This window comes from Alligator sinensis, unplaced genomic scaffold (genome assembly GCF_000455745.1).
Source record: "Alligator sinensis unplaced genomic scaffold, ASM45574v1 scaffold297_1, whole genome shotgun sequence".
NCBI lineage: Eukaryota > Metazoa > Chordata > Crocodylia > Alligatoridae > Alligator > Alligator sinensis.
This window is the reverse complement of record NW_005841848.1, coordinates 5,454,783-5,471,189: the sequence shown is the minus strand read 5'-3', so window position 1 is coordinate 5,471,189 and position 16,407 is coordinate 5,454,783. Positions and strand designations below refer to the sequence as shown.

The window sequence follows — 16,407 nt, the reverse complement described above, 5'->3', positions numbered from 1 at the left end:
GGGGGGGGGGCGGAGAAGGAATGCCTACCTGTGCCTCTATCCCCAGGAGTGCATGCCGTTGCAGAGATCCAGCCCCCACCACCACCCCCAGAGAAGTTACCCATGGCTACATCCTGCTCCCCTAGTCAGGCGCTATATTCCTGCCCCAGACTGAGGCCCCATGCAATAGCCCAGCTGGGCAGTGCCCCGAGCCCCAGCCCTGCTCCACTCCCTCCCTCTCACTGTGGGGGCCTCAATCTACTCTCTCCCCTGCCACCCCATAGACTTACTTGGAAGGAGCTGCAGGCACTGCTTTCCATGGTACCTGGCTGCTGTGTGTGTGCATGCGCGCACACACATGCACGTGGTGTCTTCTACCTGATCACCCTCCTCCCACTCTCCCCCAGTCCCAAGCATCTCCATACAGGCTGGAACTCTGCTAACCTGCAAGGGGAATCCACCATTTCCTGCTATTTCTCCTTTAAAGGAGGAAATCATGATAATCTTTGCAACCCCATTTTTTATTATTGCGACCCCAAATGCGGTCATGACCCCAAGGTTGGGAACTGCTGGCACAGACCATTTTCTCTTAAGAACACTCTATAACAGTGAGGGCCAGGTTTTTTGGCACACAAGCCACAAATTAGCTATGCCCCCTCTCTGACTGTCATTCCCTCTGCCCAACTGGCTGCTCTGCCTTCTGCTCCCTGCCCTGTTCCCCTTAACAGTCCGAGTGTTGTGGTCTGCTCTGCCCACACTCCCTGCCTCATCTGCTTCCCTGCTTTCTGTTTCTGCCAGAAATCTCAAAAATATCATAAGGTTCAATAAGGACAAGTGCAAAGTCCTACACTTAAGATGGAACAGTCCCATGCACCAGTACAGGCTGGGAATGAACTGTCTAAACAGCAGGTCTTCAAAAAGGGACCTAGAGGTTACAGTGGGCAATACGCTGCATATGAGCCAACAATATACCCATGTTGCATAGAAGGCTAACAGCATGCTGGGCTGCATTAGTACAAACATTTCCAGTTAGTGATTATTCTCCTCTATTCAGCACCATTGAGACCACATCTGGAGTATTGTGTCCAGTTTTGGGCCCCTACTACAGAAAGGATGTGGACAAGTTGAAGCGTACAGTGGAGGGCAACGAAAATGGTTTGGGGGATGGGGCACATAACTTATGAGGAGAGCCTGAGGGAACTGGTCTTATTTAATCTGCTTAAGAGAAGACTGAGAAGGGATTTGATAGCAGCCTTCAACTACCTGAAGGGGTTTCAAAGAGGATGGAGCTAGACTGTTCTTAGAGGGGGCAGATACCAGAACAAGGAGCAATGGTCTCAAGTTGCAACAAGGGAAGTTTAGATTAGATATTAGGGAAAAGTTTTTCACTAGTAGGAATGGGTTACCCAGAGAGGTGCTGGAATCTTCATCCTTGGATGTTTTTAAGACTCGGCTAGACAAAGCCTTGGCTGGGATGATCTAGTTGGGGATGGTCCCGCTTTAAGCAGCAGGTGGGACTACATGACCTCCTCAGGTCCTTTCCAACCCTGATTTTCTATGATTCAATGTTCTCCACATCTACTAGTACAATAGATAGAAAACTAAATATTTCTCTTTTTTTTAAATCAAAAGGTTTTACATAATGGATATCTCTTTGCATTACCATCTTTGTGTTTTTCTTTTCTAAAGAAAAAATGCAAAAGGTAAGAAGACTTAATATAGTACTTAAGATGAGGGGTCTTTGGCACAGCATACCATTTCACTTTTTAGCACTTTTCCTATAGGGAAAATGCACAGCAGGCGGCTAGCAAGATTGCTAGCAGACATATAATGAGTTAAAATTAGCTGAGCTGGGGAGCATATGGACATATAATCAGAAACCAGTGCACCATATCTCATTTTAGTCCCTAGAAACAGAGGAATCATTATAATGATGACTCAAATATTCTGGCAATACAAAAGCAACCAGCTAATTCAAAAGATAGTGATATCACGTATCACTATCTGTGTGTTGTTTTTAAACTACTGTTTACAATTTAACAGCAACAAAACCAAAGATTTCTAGAAATTACTTTTCACTTACTTGAGCATTTTTTCCCAGGTATCACTGTCATAAAATGCATGGCTCCAGCCCATTTTGACTGTCCCAACAATGACATTCTGCTTAAAAACATCTGATCCTAATTTGTGATACAGCTCTTCACATTCATCCAATGGGATATGGAACAACCCCAACATAAATGCCAATATAGCTCCTAAAAAAAAATGTTTTTAAATTGAAAATGCAACTTAGGATGACACGAGATAGCTGTATTAAGTTACAGAAAACACCATTAATTCATATGTTAATGTATCTACCTTAAAAAAACATGATCAACTGAGGTTTGTGCCATAAACTATTTTTTTGTTCAGAGATCAAATCAACATATTCGAGTGGGTGCAACTGAAGAGGCAGTTTTTCTCAGAAAAAACAAGATTGTTTGATTTGTTTCTACAAAAAATTACTTAATAGTTACCTTATACTTATCTTAAAACCACTCTCCCTACAAGGAGAGACTGAGGGACCTGAACCTGTTCAGCCATGGCAAGAGGAGGCTGAGTGGGGACCTGGTGGCTGCCTATGAACTTATCAGGGGAGATCATCAGCAAATAAAGTAGAGCCCTTTTCTCCCCAGCACCACCTGGGGTGACGAGGAACAATGGTAATAAGCTGATGGAGAATAGGTTTAGGTTAGAGCTCAGAAGGCAATATTTTACGGTTAGGATGGCCAGCATCTGGAACCAACTTCCCAGGGAAGTGGTCCTTGCCCCTACCTTGGGTAAATTCAAAAAGAGGTTAGATGATCACCTGTCTGGGGTCTCGTGAACCCAGCATTCATTCCTGCCTGTGGCAGGGGGTCAGGCTAGATGATCTGTTCAGGTCCCTCCTGACCCTAGCTACTATGAAACCACAGTTTTATTTGGAAAAGCAAACTAGTACGTGAAATCTAGGAGAGCTGTAGGGTGTAGCCTTAAATCAAAAGCCTTAACAATATATATTTTTTACTCTTTGTAACACTATATGACAAATCTAAAGATGTAAAAGAGATTCCAGGAAAGCTCTGAAAAATAAGACTTTTAGGTATTTGATACTATATTTAACAGCAAATGATTTATAATTAGCTGACTATTTCCAACTATTTGAGTTGGTCTAATAAAATATATTGGATTTACCCAAAGAACCTTGTCTGCCTAGATCCTTAGGCCAACACAGCTACAACCTACACCCCTTATAATTAGCCATTCATTCATACTGCCATCTAGTGTGCATCAAAAAAGCCTAACTCTTAAATACTAAAACTATATGCAATTGTATCTGAAAATTGTGTGTGCAAAATAGGACAAAACAGATTTAAGACAACACAACATATCACAGCAGTTTATTTGAGGACAGGTGTGATATCCACGATAGGATGATATTATCCAGCTGCTTTGACATGAAATATACCACTGAAGATAACTCTATAAACAACTTACTGGGTGCATCTACATGTGATGCTACGTCACCATAGCAATGCACTAGGTGATGTAGCATCCACAGGTATCTACACATGACCAGCAAGTACATCACCATAGTGGCACTCTCCCTCGTTATAGTGGGCTGCTACAGCAAAGTAGCTGCTAAAAATAACCGTGCCCTGAGCATATAGCACAGTGTGGGCAGTTACTGAGCCATGCTTTAGTACTTAGAAAAGGAAGTACTAAAGTATGGTGCAGTAACATCACTGCAGGGCAACATGTACACGTGCCCATTGTTATGCAAGTTACCAACACTGCAATCTACAATCATTTAGCAGCTAGCACAAAAGAAAATAGATCTGAAAGAAATGAAGCTGACAAGTAATTAAATTCAAAGCTTATATTACTGCAAACTGGAAGGTGTTACAAATACATATGAAGTCATGTATGACCTATACACCATAAACATGTTAGGAACCAGTAAAAAAAAAAAAAAAAGTCTACCAAAGCAGTACTTAAGTTGACTAAAAGAACAGCATAAGCAGAATGTGGAGAACATGTATTAGTAAGTATAAATGCTTATGAAGAAGAACAAGTATTAAGAAAAGAGAAGTGTGTGTAAACAAGTAGTAAATGGGATTAAACTGAAAAAGACAATTCAGGCTCACTATCAGAAAAAAAGTGCCAGTCTTGACTAAAACAGCCATCAGAAAAGATCCTGTTAATATAATTATTTTCAAAAGAAAACAGAGCTTCACTAACTTAAGTCACTTAAGAAGTAGACTTCTCAGAGCACTAGAAAAATATGTATTAGGAAACTATTTTACGTGCATATTTCTACTACTGAATAGACCTAAAAGTTCTCTCCTCCTGTAGCATTTGTGAGTCTATTACATACATCTTTGGGAATGCAGGCTGCTCATCGTTGTGATCTCTGTTAATATATTTCAGGATAAGATTATATTAATAGAGAATTAGAGGGAGAAGAAATAAAGTAATTAGATTTCCACATGAAGGTGAACTGTTTTGTAATATACAGCATACCACATTCATGTAACCTAGTGATATGCCGTACTTACAGGATAAATATATTTTTAAAAAATGAATACCAGGATAATTACGGTGTGCTGTAATTTTGGCTGCATTTTTTTTTAAATGCAGCCAAATCTAAGTCTATTAGGCAGACAAGGTTCTTTGAGTAGATGTGATATCTTTTATTAGACCAAATGAGTAGTTGGAAAAAAGTTCTTAGCAAGCTTTCTGGTGCAGTCACCCTTCTTCAGGCATGGGGAATCTCTACTGTTCTGAGACTCCAAGGAAAAGTTTATTAGATATTTTGGAGCTGCCTCCTTTTCCAGAAAAGAATTGCACCCCCTCCTGAAGTTGCCCAAAAGGGATAGGGATACCAGAAGTTCTTGAAAAGAACATAGTGATATTTGAATAATACAAGGTGCAATATAGATAGGAAGACAGCTAAAAGACTGATAAATCTGAAAGAATGATGATAGAGGAACAGAGACAAGCACTTACATGGTATGCAAATAGGCAGATCTTAAGAAAGAAACGTACTTGAGCACTATGCTCACCTGTTCTCCGTAGGGCTCCCTAACTAGGCAAAGCATGCGTTTACCCATCAAAATGTCATTCTTACAGCTCTAAGTGTGAGGAAAGTCAAGGAGAAGCTTGGAAGCGTTCAAAGATACCGCATCCTCCCCAAGCAGATGGCAGATCAGGTTTACCAGAAACAGGACAGAGACATTCACATAAGGATAGCAGTTTGGTATGCAAGCCAAAGGAAATATAAAAACTCAACACGCTTGATGGCCTGCATTTTCTCTTGGAGAGAAGTGCTTCTTACCCTGCCTTGTCCCATAGGCTATCAGTATTTTTGAAGGAAACAACTACTTTTGCTTCTCCTCACAACCCATCCCCAAACCCAGTTCAGCAGCTTTCTGCATTATAACTACTTAGAGCCCCACTTTTGCTGACCTACAGAAAAACTGCCACAGCATGCAGGGCTTTTCTCCAGAAATAGAAAAACAAATATGTTAAACTTAAAACATTACAACACCCCCCCAAAAGACACACACACTAATATATATAATTTTTACGCTGATGCTACTTTTTTTTTTAAATAAAAAAGTTAAGCTGTTTAAGAGAGAGCATCAAGTCACAAAAACAATGCTTATGAATAATTAGTGCCATTTCCTTATCTATTCTTGAAAATCTTTACTACATCACTGCCTAAGGTGTACAATTAAAGATTCTTTATAACTTGTGTGTGCAAACACAACTTAAGTACTTAAGTAATTATAAATTCTATTAGTCATTATTAAGTTCCGCAATTCCTTTGGTATGCATTTCATATAACTCAGATCAAGCTCTATCTTACATACTAATGCACTTTATCATAAACATTGCACAAGGACAAGTGCAAAGTCTTGCACTTAGGATGAGACAGTCCCATGCACTGGTATAGGCTAGGGAATGACTGACTAAGCAGCAGGTCTGCAGAAAAGGATCTGGGGGTTACAGTGGACAATAAGATGGATATAAGTCAACAGTCTGTGCTTGTTGCCAAGAAATCTAACAGCATACTGGGCTGCCGGCAGATCAAGGGAAGTAATTATTCCCCTCTATTCAGCACTGGTGACGCCACATCCGGAGTACTGTATCCAGTTTTGGGCCACCCACTACAGAGAGGATGTGGACAAGTTGAGGACAGTTCAGTGGAGGGCAACAAAAATGGTTAAGGGACTGGGGCACATGACTTCTGAGGAGAAGCTGAGGGAACTGGGCTTATTTATTCTGTAGAAGAGAAGGCTCAGGGGGATTTAATGGCAGCCTTCAACTACTTGAAAGGTGGTTCCAAAGAGGATGGAGCTAGACTATTCTCAGTGGTGGCAGATGACAGAACAAAAAGCAATGGTCTCAAGTTGCAGCAAGGGAAGTTTAGGCTGGATATTAGGAAAAACTCTTACTTGGATGCTGGTGAAGCAGTGGAACAGGTTACCTAGGGAGGTGGTGAAATCTGCATCCTTGGAGGCTTTTAATGCCTGGCTTGACAAAGTCCTGGCTGGAATGATCTAGTTAGGGATGGTCCTGCTTTGAGCAAGGGGTTATGACCTCCTGAGGTCCCTTCCAACCCTAATTTTCTATGGTTCCATGATAAACAACTTCTAACTACATCAATAAAACTGTGTGACTTAAATATTTTAGAACATAATGCCAGAGAGGCAGTAGATTTCTGTCATTCAGAAACACCACCACCACACAAAACTTGTTAAATGTTAAGGATGAGAAGGTGCAGGTCACTGTATATTAATATTATTGCATCTATTCTATCTGTTTTACTGGAAAAGGGCATTTTATTGTTCAGAAACTGCAATAAAATCCTTAGAGTATGTCCATACTACATTCACTGTTGAGGTCTGTGGCAAGCTTGATGTTGCTGCAGCTAGCTAACTAGCTTGGATAGCTACACTACACTGCACTTCAGTGACTGCAGAGAGACCTATATTTGAGTAATTATGGAACACCAATTGCCTTGACATAATTTAGTGCTAAATGGTCCTCTTAAGTTAATTACTGTCACAATTCAATGGCCCAACACAAAATCAAGCTGAAACCTCCAGTTAAAAAGAAATATATACTCTTATATATAACAGAGATACATATACAGCTATATATCTGTCTATAGCTCAATTGGCATGTTTTGGTCATCTAAGCTTTTATGTGGAAAAAGTAGTGATAACATTTTAAACAAGGTCTTACATTTTATATACCCCAACCATTCCCCCTCTTCTCCCTCCAACTCACCTCTCTCTTACATGCCCCCCCACCCCCGGTTCACATTTAACAAGATTAAGGTTTTTGTGTTTTTGCAATATGCAAATTTTAGAAAAACTTAAATTTAATAAAAGTGAAACCTTGGGCATGAAAGTTTATCACAAAAATCCACCCTACAGAATACTACTTACCTGTGCTTACACCACAAATGTAGTCAAAAAGATGATGGACAGGCTTTCCAGTAAGTTCTACTAACTTGCGCAGAGTCTGAAGTGCCACTATACCTCTGAAACGGAATTGCAAAACACACACAAAGAATCATGTGAACAAATAAATAATGTTGGGCTAAGCAATATCTAGGAAAGGAGACAGAATATACAGATATTTCAAAGAGTAAGAGGCATTTTAACACGGGGGTGGGGGCAACCTTTAGGTACATGTGCCATGAATTAGCCCCATGCCCTTCCCAAGTGTCACTCCAATCTCTTTCCCCTGCCTGATCTGATGCTCTTTTTTCTGCTCCCTGCCTGATCTGCCACTGAGCTGCCTGCTCCCTCCCCAATCAGCTGTGTCATGCAGAGGCTGCCTATGCCACTTGTAGAACCTGTGCTGCAGCATGGCCACTCCTATGTTAAAATAACACTTGTAATTAGCAATACCGGGATAAAAGCAAGAGGGGAAGTATATATTGAGTATCCCTGGACACATCTACACAAGACATTTACTGCGGAGCAAGCCTAGAAACCTAACATTAAGTACAAGAACTAAAATGCTATGCTATTTGGATATACCTGGCTGCCTCAGTTAATGGAAAACAAAACCTGATGTCATTCACTTTTATACTTCATTGCTTCAAAACTAGACATGATAATAGCAACCAAAAGAAGTTAATCTATGAAAGCAGCTCCATAGTTTATACGTAATCAGAGGCAGAATCCCAGAGAGCAGGAAGTTAAACTGGAAAAAACAACCTTACACCTGCTATTTCCCTTGAATGCTGACCACAAAATTAGTGTATTTTGTTCACAGCACGTTGTATTCACATTCATAATGGAGTTTGAAATAAACATCACCTTCAGCTGAGCTTGAGAAACCCAAACTGCAGACAACCTGATTCCTCTGCCATAACAACTCTTCTCATAGCTATCTATGGTCTCAATGAAGACTGGATTCTTACTGCATCACCTGGAGTAGCTTTTATAACACTTACGTTCCCCAGTGCATCAATTAACTCATCAACTCTAAGGTCTAGATCCGTAGTTTGGGGCCATATCATCTGGTCCACAGGACTGCCCATGAAGCTAGAAATTTGCAAGTGGCAGTATTAACTGCTGTGGTTGCACCTGCCGCCAAACTTGTGGGCCTGCAGGCCAGATAATAACTTTGTGCTCTGGATTAGATCTTCAGGGCTCTCCGTGAAGCTGGATCCACCCCATGGATCAAGGGCCAAGAACTCACAGCAATTAACGCTGCCACCACTCATCTCACTGACAAGTTTCCAAAAGTTTCCACTCATTTTACAGACAAAGGCTTATGCCTGTCTGAACAAGTTAGTCTCGAAGGTGCTACACTGTGCTGCCTTCTGCCTGACTTAAGACTAACACTGATAATTACATCTCTGTACTCATAATTAAGTTTTAGTTCAGACAAGTGTAATTCATTTCACAACTCTTACTTATGCTAGAAAGGACTGTACAGGATTAGGCATAAATTTGTTTGTATAGTCCAGATCTAGATCTGAGAATAATGGTAGGGATGAAAAAAGGCATTGTGTTACATTTTCACTTCCTCAACTTTCTGAAAACTTTTCATTTGGGGGCTACTGGCCTATTTTATGCTATAAACTCAAAAATAATTTATCCTGGAGTATATTAACAACACTTAATATGGAACTATGCCAATGGAGAGAAAAAAAGATATCTCCTTTAAAAAAAAAAGTAAAGAAAAAAGGAAAGCATTTTTGTACTCAGATAACTAAAGAGTTTTTGTACTTAAAACTTGTCACAGACTTAACCCTAACTGAAAAGAAGTATTGCTAATATGCATCAAATACTATTTACAAAAAATTATAAGCTCAGAAAACTGCATATTGTGAATGGCAAGTATAGTATTTTCAATCAGTAAATTTATGGAAAAAGTATTATTTGAAAAATTTAGGATTCAAACCTGCAGATAGTTTTGCATATTTAACTTTTATACAATACTAGATTCTTTGAGTTCAAAAGGACTGCTGATGGACATAAAAATGAAGTACATATATAAATGTTTGCAAACCTGAACCTAATTCTGGAGATGTGATACCAAAAATAAACAAACAACTAAAAGCAAGTGATTTAAGTAGAAAAGGACACAGGAATCAAGGACACTTTAGAACACTGCTTTCCCCAACCAATTCATTCTTGCTTAGAAGAAAAGTCTAGGTGAGTTACTAAGGCAGAAAACCAGCAATGGTAAAGTTCCTACTTCTTGTAAGGTGCGGGATAATTATTTTGTGCTCTATTCTTTTCTAGAATATGCAAGAACTCCCTTGTATTATTGGGAGTTGAGTACCACAGGAAAATTAATCTAGAATTTTTCCAGCAGTTTTGGACCTTAGTGATTGGAATTTGTGAGTTTTCCCCCAGTCACTTAGCCAACTTAAGGGCATAACACTCAATGCGGTCAGTTAAGATAAAGAAAAACAAACAAACAACAACAACAAAATCAAAAGACTTTTCTACTATGGTCAAATCTAACTATCAGAATGTGGCAGCCTGGGTACCCCGCATGAACCCTGTATCTATACCCCCTGTTCAGAGCTGGTCCAGAAGAGACCAGAGTCAGAGAAGATACCCCCAAAACTTACTGGGGAAGGAGCCCAGACCAGCTGTGCACGGCACAGCTGTACCACTTTTTAAGCTCCCTCTCCATCCAGGTAGGCAGTGTGCGGCTGATGATGTCAGCCCAGTGTGCTGCCACAGGGAAATTGCAAGGCACTGAGGGTGCCAGAGAGGAGGATGAGAGGAACGCCTGCTCCGGGAGGCTAGAGCCCAGCTGTAGGGACAAGGTGCCAGCAGGAGCACTGCTGGAGGACAAAGGACCCTGGCTGAAGTCAGATTAGAATAAAGCAGGGTGCGCTTTAGGGCTCTGCTCTTTGAAGTCAGGGCAAAGAGATAGAGGACCCCCTGCAATAAAGAAAGGGGGAGTCATAGTAGAAAGAGTTATTTATTTTCTTTTGGTTTATTATTGTATCTTGCTTCAAAGGAAGGGAAGTCAAAAGGGGGAGAAGACGCAGTGGAGGTAAGAGGCCAAGAGAGCCTTTTAGTTTCACCCCAGGAGGCAACCGGAAGACAAAGAGATGGGGTGAGTGTGACTTAGATAAAAGCCTGGAGTTCATAGTGGCAGGCAGCATCATAACTCCACATCAACAGCAGTTGGTGAGCAGAAGAGATGTAGGGGAGGCAGAGCCCCACATCAGCCTCAGAGGTACCGTGAGTAAACCCAGATGGAAGCATTAGCAAGATCTAACTGAATCCCTTCTTTAATTCAACATTAAGGTGCGGCAGGTGAGTTGGGGAAGAGCCCCATCTGGGGAAGTTTCATAATGACCCACAGAACAGGCTTGTGGAGGGGGGGAGGGGGTGACAAAGAAGCACCAATAATCCTTTCTGATTCACGAATATAGAAGACTATTTACGTGAAACTTCTTAAGTTTGTCTCATTTACTTGCCTTCAAAAACTACTAGCCCAGTTCAGAAAACACTTCTATACTTGGTTTACTCGCCTGCATAAACCTATTCCACAGAAAAAAGGGACTAGTTATACATACAAGATTAAGCATATGTTACTGGAATCCTGGTTCAAAACTAGAGTTTCCATTATCATGGAACTGTAAATAGTTTCAGAATGAAAGCCTAGGTTTATGGGCCACTGACTTAGACGTTATCTAAATTTGGAGTTTACAGAAGTCTATTGGTATTTGAAAGCTTCAGTCCTACCTTGTTCCTCCTCCATCGATAGCAAGGACTCGAATTCCCCGGCCCTTCACAGGGTTGGTATATCCAATTATAGCCAAAGCCTCCCTAACAGAAGCCTGAAGATTTTCATCATGTGCCTGTCTCAAACGTAGTAAGCATGGAATTATTTGTTCCTGTAGTTGAAGTAAAAAATTGTGTTTACTGAAAAGTTGATACCAGAAATGACAGCTTAAGTTATAAATATACTAGTTAAATTTTTAAGTTTTAAAATACATTTTTGCATTTACATGTAAGAATAGCTTTTCTGAACGTATTTTACCATTTTCTTCCATATCCTACCGGGGGGGGGAGGATTTTATATATTATCATGTGATATAATGTATGATATATATTATATTGTATTATATACTATGAGATAATCAAGAGTCAAATTTAAACACTTCTAATAATTATGACAACTAGAGGTATAGAGTTTTATACAAATAAGATGCTAATTATGATACATTGGCTAAACAGCACATCAGGTAAACATCACATCAGGTAAATTTCTTTTTTTATTTCTAACAGATATGGTATTTCCTTTTTATTTTAACTCCAGGACCAAAAATCAAAGTATTTATTCAACACAAAAGCAGGGCATCTCAAACAGGAAATGTTTTCAAATTACATTAGTATTATGTAAAGACAGAAAATGGAATACGTTCTCATTCTAAATGGCCTGTTTGGGTCATACTATAAAGCAGGGGTTGTCAACCGGGAGTATGTGTACACCCAGGGGTACTTAAGTATGCATGGGTGGGGGGGGACACAGCACCACCATCCACCACCCCATGCTGCCACCTCCCAGGATCAGGGCAGTGGCACCCCTCTGGCTGGACACGGGGGGGATGAGTGGGGAGGGGAGGGAGAGGGGGTCGCATATAGCAGCCACTGCACCCACCATTCTGTGCTGCAGCTGCTCCGTGTCCAGCCGTGCACCACTCTCTCCCCCCCCACTGCATATCTAGTCGTGCGCCACCCCCCACTCCACATCCAGTTGCGGGGAGTACACTTATTAAAAAAGGTTGGAAACCCCTGCTATAAAGAAGCTAATCAAAATGAAGGTCACAGTTGAAGGTCTTGTTCATTTTTACATTGAAAGAATTCCTAACAAACAAATATCAACCAGAAAACTTATGTCTGATGATTCTGCCCTAGACCTTGGGCTGTCAATCAGAGCTTACATATGAAATCTCTTGGAACTAATATATTAATAATGAAAAAAAAACCTCAAATGGATTTTGCCAAAAAAAAAAAAAAAAGAGTAGGTGAAGCAGAAGAATGCTTTTCTATGATACCTGTCACTAGTAACACTGGGGTGTCTGCAGTTTGTATGTTAAATAAAAATGATTCTCACCTTAATTGCAACTCCTCTGGTTTCTGGAAACTCCAGAAGATGGTAAGCCAGTTCTTCAATTCTGTTGATACAGACTCTTCGGTTGGAGGTTCGTTTTAAGGCCTGAACTAAAGCCCGAGTTCTGTTATCAATACTGACTCTCGCAATAATCTGATAATAAAAGCAGAGAGAGAGCATGAAACTACTCACAGAAACAAGGAGAGAACATGAAACATATATAAACCTGAAAAAGCTATTATCAAAATTTTATTTTCTTAAATTACTTGAAGTAGTGAGCAACTTGTTTGTTCGGTCAATTAATATGCTACCCTCCGCAAAGACTCAGACTGATTAACAGAAAGAATAAAATAACTTATTCAGACAGGCGTGAACTAGAGAAAAAGCAAGTATATTATCAATATAAAACAGGAACACTCCCTGCTCCCTGTCCCCACTGTCGTAGAAGACCACAAGGGGGAGGGAGTTTCAGAGCCCTCTTCCAACATGTTTTTACCCAACAGACTTGCAAAAGGTTGCTCAGGTGTCATGAAGGAGCACATGGGAGAAGGGAGTCTCATAGGTACATAGGGCTCAAACTGTTTTGGGTCTTATAAGTTAAAACCAGCACCCAGAGGCATAAAGAGAGCAGTTCTGTACCTTGGCAGCAGTGGCCCAAGGTGCAGCAATGGCTCCCAGATGTCAGAAGCAGCTGTTATTTTTGTGTTCTCCCTCTCCTCCTCCCCAAATCAGCACCAAGAGCTACTCTCCATCACCAGCCATAGTAATGCTACTGCCAGCATCTTCAACATTACCCGGAAATCTACTGGGGGCTTGTGCAGACTCTGGAGCGCTGGAGTTGCATGCTCCTAGAAACCCACTCGCATCATGTGTACTGCTACATTTTGCACTAGCTGCAGCTTCAAGTTTTCAAGGGCAGCCCCACATAAAGCTCAAAGCATAGTCTAGCCTTGAGCTTATGAAGGCATGGATGGCAGTAGGCAGATCAAAGTCTGAGAGAAAGAGCCACAGCCTTCTCACTTGAAAGAGTTGGTGAAAGGCACTCCTAGGCACCGCCACCACCTGCAGATCCAGATGCAGCAGAGGATCCAGGAGAACTTTGAGGCTGCTTACCTGAGTGACAAGAAGAGGCTAAACTGCAATGATAAAGAGTCCCAATCCCACTCTCCTCTGCCCAAGTCAAATGCTCTCACCACCACCTCTTTTTTTATTTGGATTCAGTTTCAATTGGTTCACCAGCATCTAGTCCCCAACTAAAGCCAGACACTGGGAGAGAACTGAAACTGCACCACCTGGGTCAGATGGGAAAGATAGACAGAGCTGATGGCATCTCTCTCTATATTATGCACAATGTCACCCATCAGCCTCATATACACATTGAATAGGAGGAACTACAAGATGCCCTCCCTGGGGAACACAACAGGGATTGTCCCAATAGAGGTGATGGATAAAAATTTGTTATCCCATTTGGGATTTCCCTGCTAGGAAAGAGAGGAACCAATGCATCACAGTAGGATAATGTTGTAGTAGGTGAGGCTTCCAATAAAGCCTCGCCTAAGTAAATGAATTTTAAAGCAGCTTTGAAATAAAAAAAAAAAAATCCCAATGAAAGAAGGTAAAATTAATATGCTTCTGATAACAACCTGTTATCAACTCAATATTTGTAAAGGTTAATCAAAGACTTGCCTTTTCTCTCTGAAGTGACAGGTGTTTTTCTTTCTCTTCTGCAGATTTTATCTCTTTACCATTTTGCTCTTCATCTTTTACAGACTCTTCATGTTCTTCTACTTTACCCTTCATTTCGGAAGCAGCTTTTGATTCAGCTCTTAATTTGGGAACCAGGCCACCAATATAGCTGTCTACAAAAGCTTGTACACTGTTACTAGGGTTTGAAAGGAAGCTTGCAATAGTCTTTTTAGGGGAAGCTGGAAGAGCTGTATTTGTCTTTTCAGCATCTTGAGTCTCTGTGGCAGAAATTAAGGCAGATGCTGAACTTGTGCTACTTGCATTAGTCATCTCACTTTCTGAATCAAGTTTATTTATTTCTTCAGACTTACAGTCCTGTGGAAAATCACTCCCTTTTTTCTGTGGATCCATAACAATATTAGTGCCAAAGTACAAATTGATATGATTTGCTAAAAAGTTGTAAGTCTCTCCAAAATTTGTACTGAAGTGGCTTATGTGAAAAAGGTAATCTTCTGAAATACCTTGATTAGTACTACTTGTACTTATCAATGCAGACTCCAAATGTTCATTGACATGAACAGGTTTCTTGGCAGCCAGACTATCACTGTAATCTCCCTGAATCCTGGCTGTTTGTTTATTTTTTTCTAGATTTACCTGGAGGTTATTTTCATGAGCATTACTTTGAAAAGCTTTTCCAAGAATGCCAGAATGTGGCTTGAATCGAGCTATGCGTGAAACCAGTTCACTGTGAGTACCAGAAACAACCTTAGAAACAGACTCCAGAGTGCTCTTAATTCGTGACATATGATTGTTCACTTTATTAAGTCTCTCGGGAGAAGAAGTTAAAAGTTTAGAAACTCTATAATACAGGAAGTCATGGTTATGGATGTTTTTACTATACCATAGTGTTCTATTTCTGGTCCATTTGCATTGAGTTTTGCTTGTATGAATAACTCTAAGAGGAATGGCATGGTTTTTCCTCCAGTAAAGCTTAGGTCCACACAAATAGTACAGATGCTGGTTTCTCTGCTTCCCCGAAATGCTTTTTGTGTTAATCAGGAGATACAAAAATGCCTCTAATGGCAAATTTACTGTCATCACTTATAAATCTTGATGCCTTCCATATGTTGCCTGTTTATACCATTCCAAAAGCCTAATCAAAACACCCCCCAAAAAACTACCTCCTTCACTTCATGGAGAGAGTTACCTGAAACGATAAAATGATTAGAACAAGTTAAAATAAATGCTGGGAGTAGCTTAGAAGTGATTATGACGTAGTTTGCTTTCCGCTAACAAGGGATAAACATTCAAATCAAGTAGCTTCTTCAGGGTACCACAACATTTGGTAATGACATCCTAACTTTTTCACTTACGTTATCAGTTTAAAGACACCCTAAGGTAGAAGCCAAAATCACCAAAACTACTTGGTAGCCTATAAGAAGTGGTCAAGAGCCTTTTAGGCTGCAGGGCGATTGACCCAGTTTGGGTCAGAGGTTAGGGGAGCCCTACAAGAAATGCCATTTTGTGCAGGGAAACCAAGGCTCAAATGGAGCCAGGCAGTGAACCTGACACTCCAGAAATCATTCCTCACGATTCCTTGAAGTCAACATCACTCCTTAGAGCTGCAAACCCAACTACTTTGGCAAGCAGAGACCTGTGCTGCTTTGTGTCTCAGCAGGCAGCCAGGCTCCTCTGAAAGTGCTTTCTATATCGCATATAAAACATTTAGTACTATTCAGTACTCATCAACTGCAGCCACTCCCAACCTGACAGAAGAGTCTGGCAATTAAGGGCAAAGTTACACAGTGAGGCTTAAAATGTGTCTGTGTGCTAAAGCTTGTTCAAGCTTGTTCACCCTCCCGGGATCTCGAAGGTGCGTCCCTTCAGGCAAGGGGTCACTGTGGGCCGTGCTAGCTCGCGCGAGGGCAACACACGCCTGTGCCACAGGGACAAAAAGAGCAATTTACAGCCCCCCAGTATCCCAGGATGCACCGCGCCCAGCCCCTTCCCCACGCCAACCAGGTGCAGGGCCCAGGTGCTCCGAGTCACCCCGCTCGCCCACGGCGGGTCCGAGCTGCAGTGACCCACCCACCCGCCAGCGCCGCG

General features: G+C 41.1%; 1 protein-coding gene across 1 annotated transcript in view; it reads right to left on the bottom strand.

The window, feature by feature from the left end:
- The window catches only part of PNPLA8 (patatin like phospholipase domain containing 8), a 79,124-nt gene extending 62,797 nt beyond the window's left edge, over window positions 1-16,327 (bottom strand). Inside the window, exons 1-5 of the mRNA XM_006015964.3 lie at window positions 14,302-16,327; window positions 12,619-12,768; window positions 11,244-11,395; window positions 7,458-7,552; window positions 2,063-2,234 (exon numbers count right to left, since the gene is read on the bottom strand). Coding sequence (XP_006016026.1) covers window positions 2,063-2,234; window positions 7,458-7,552; window positions 11,244-11,395; window positions 12,619-12,768; window positions 14,302-15,399 — 1,667 coding nt within the window. The 5' untranslated portion in view covers window positions 15,400-16,327. The remainder of the gene's footprint in view (window positions 1-2,062; window positions 2,235-7,457; window positions 7,553-11,243; window positions 11,396-12,618; window positions 12,769-14,301) is intronic.
- Between the last annotated feature and the right edge of the window lie 80 nt (window positions 16,328-16,407).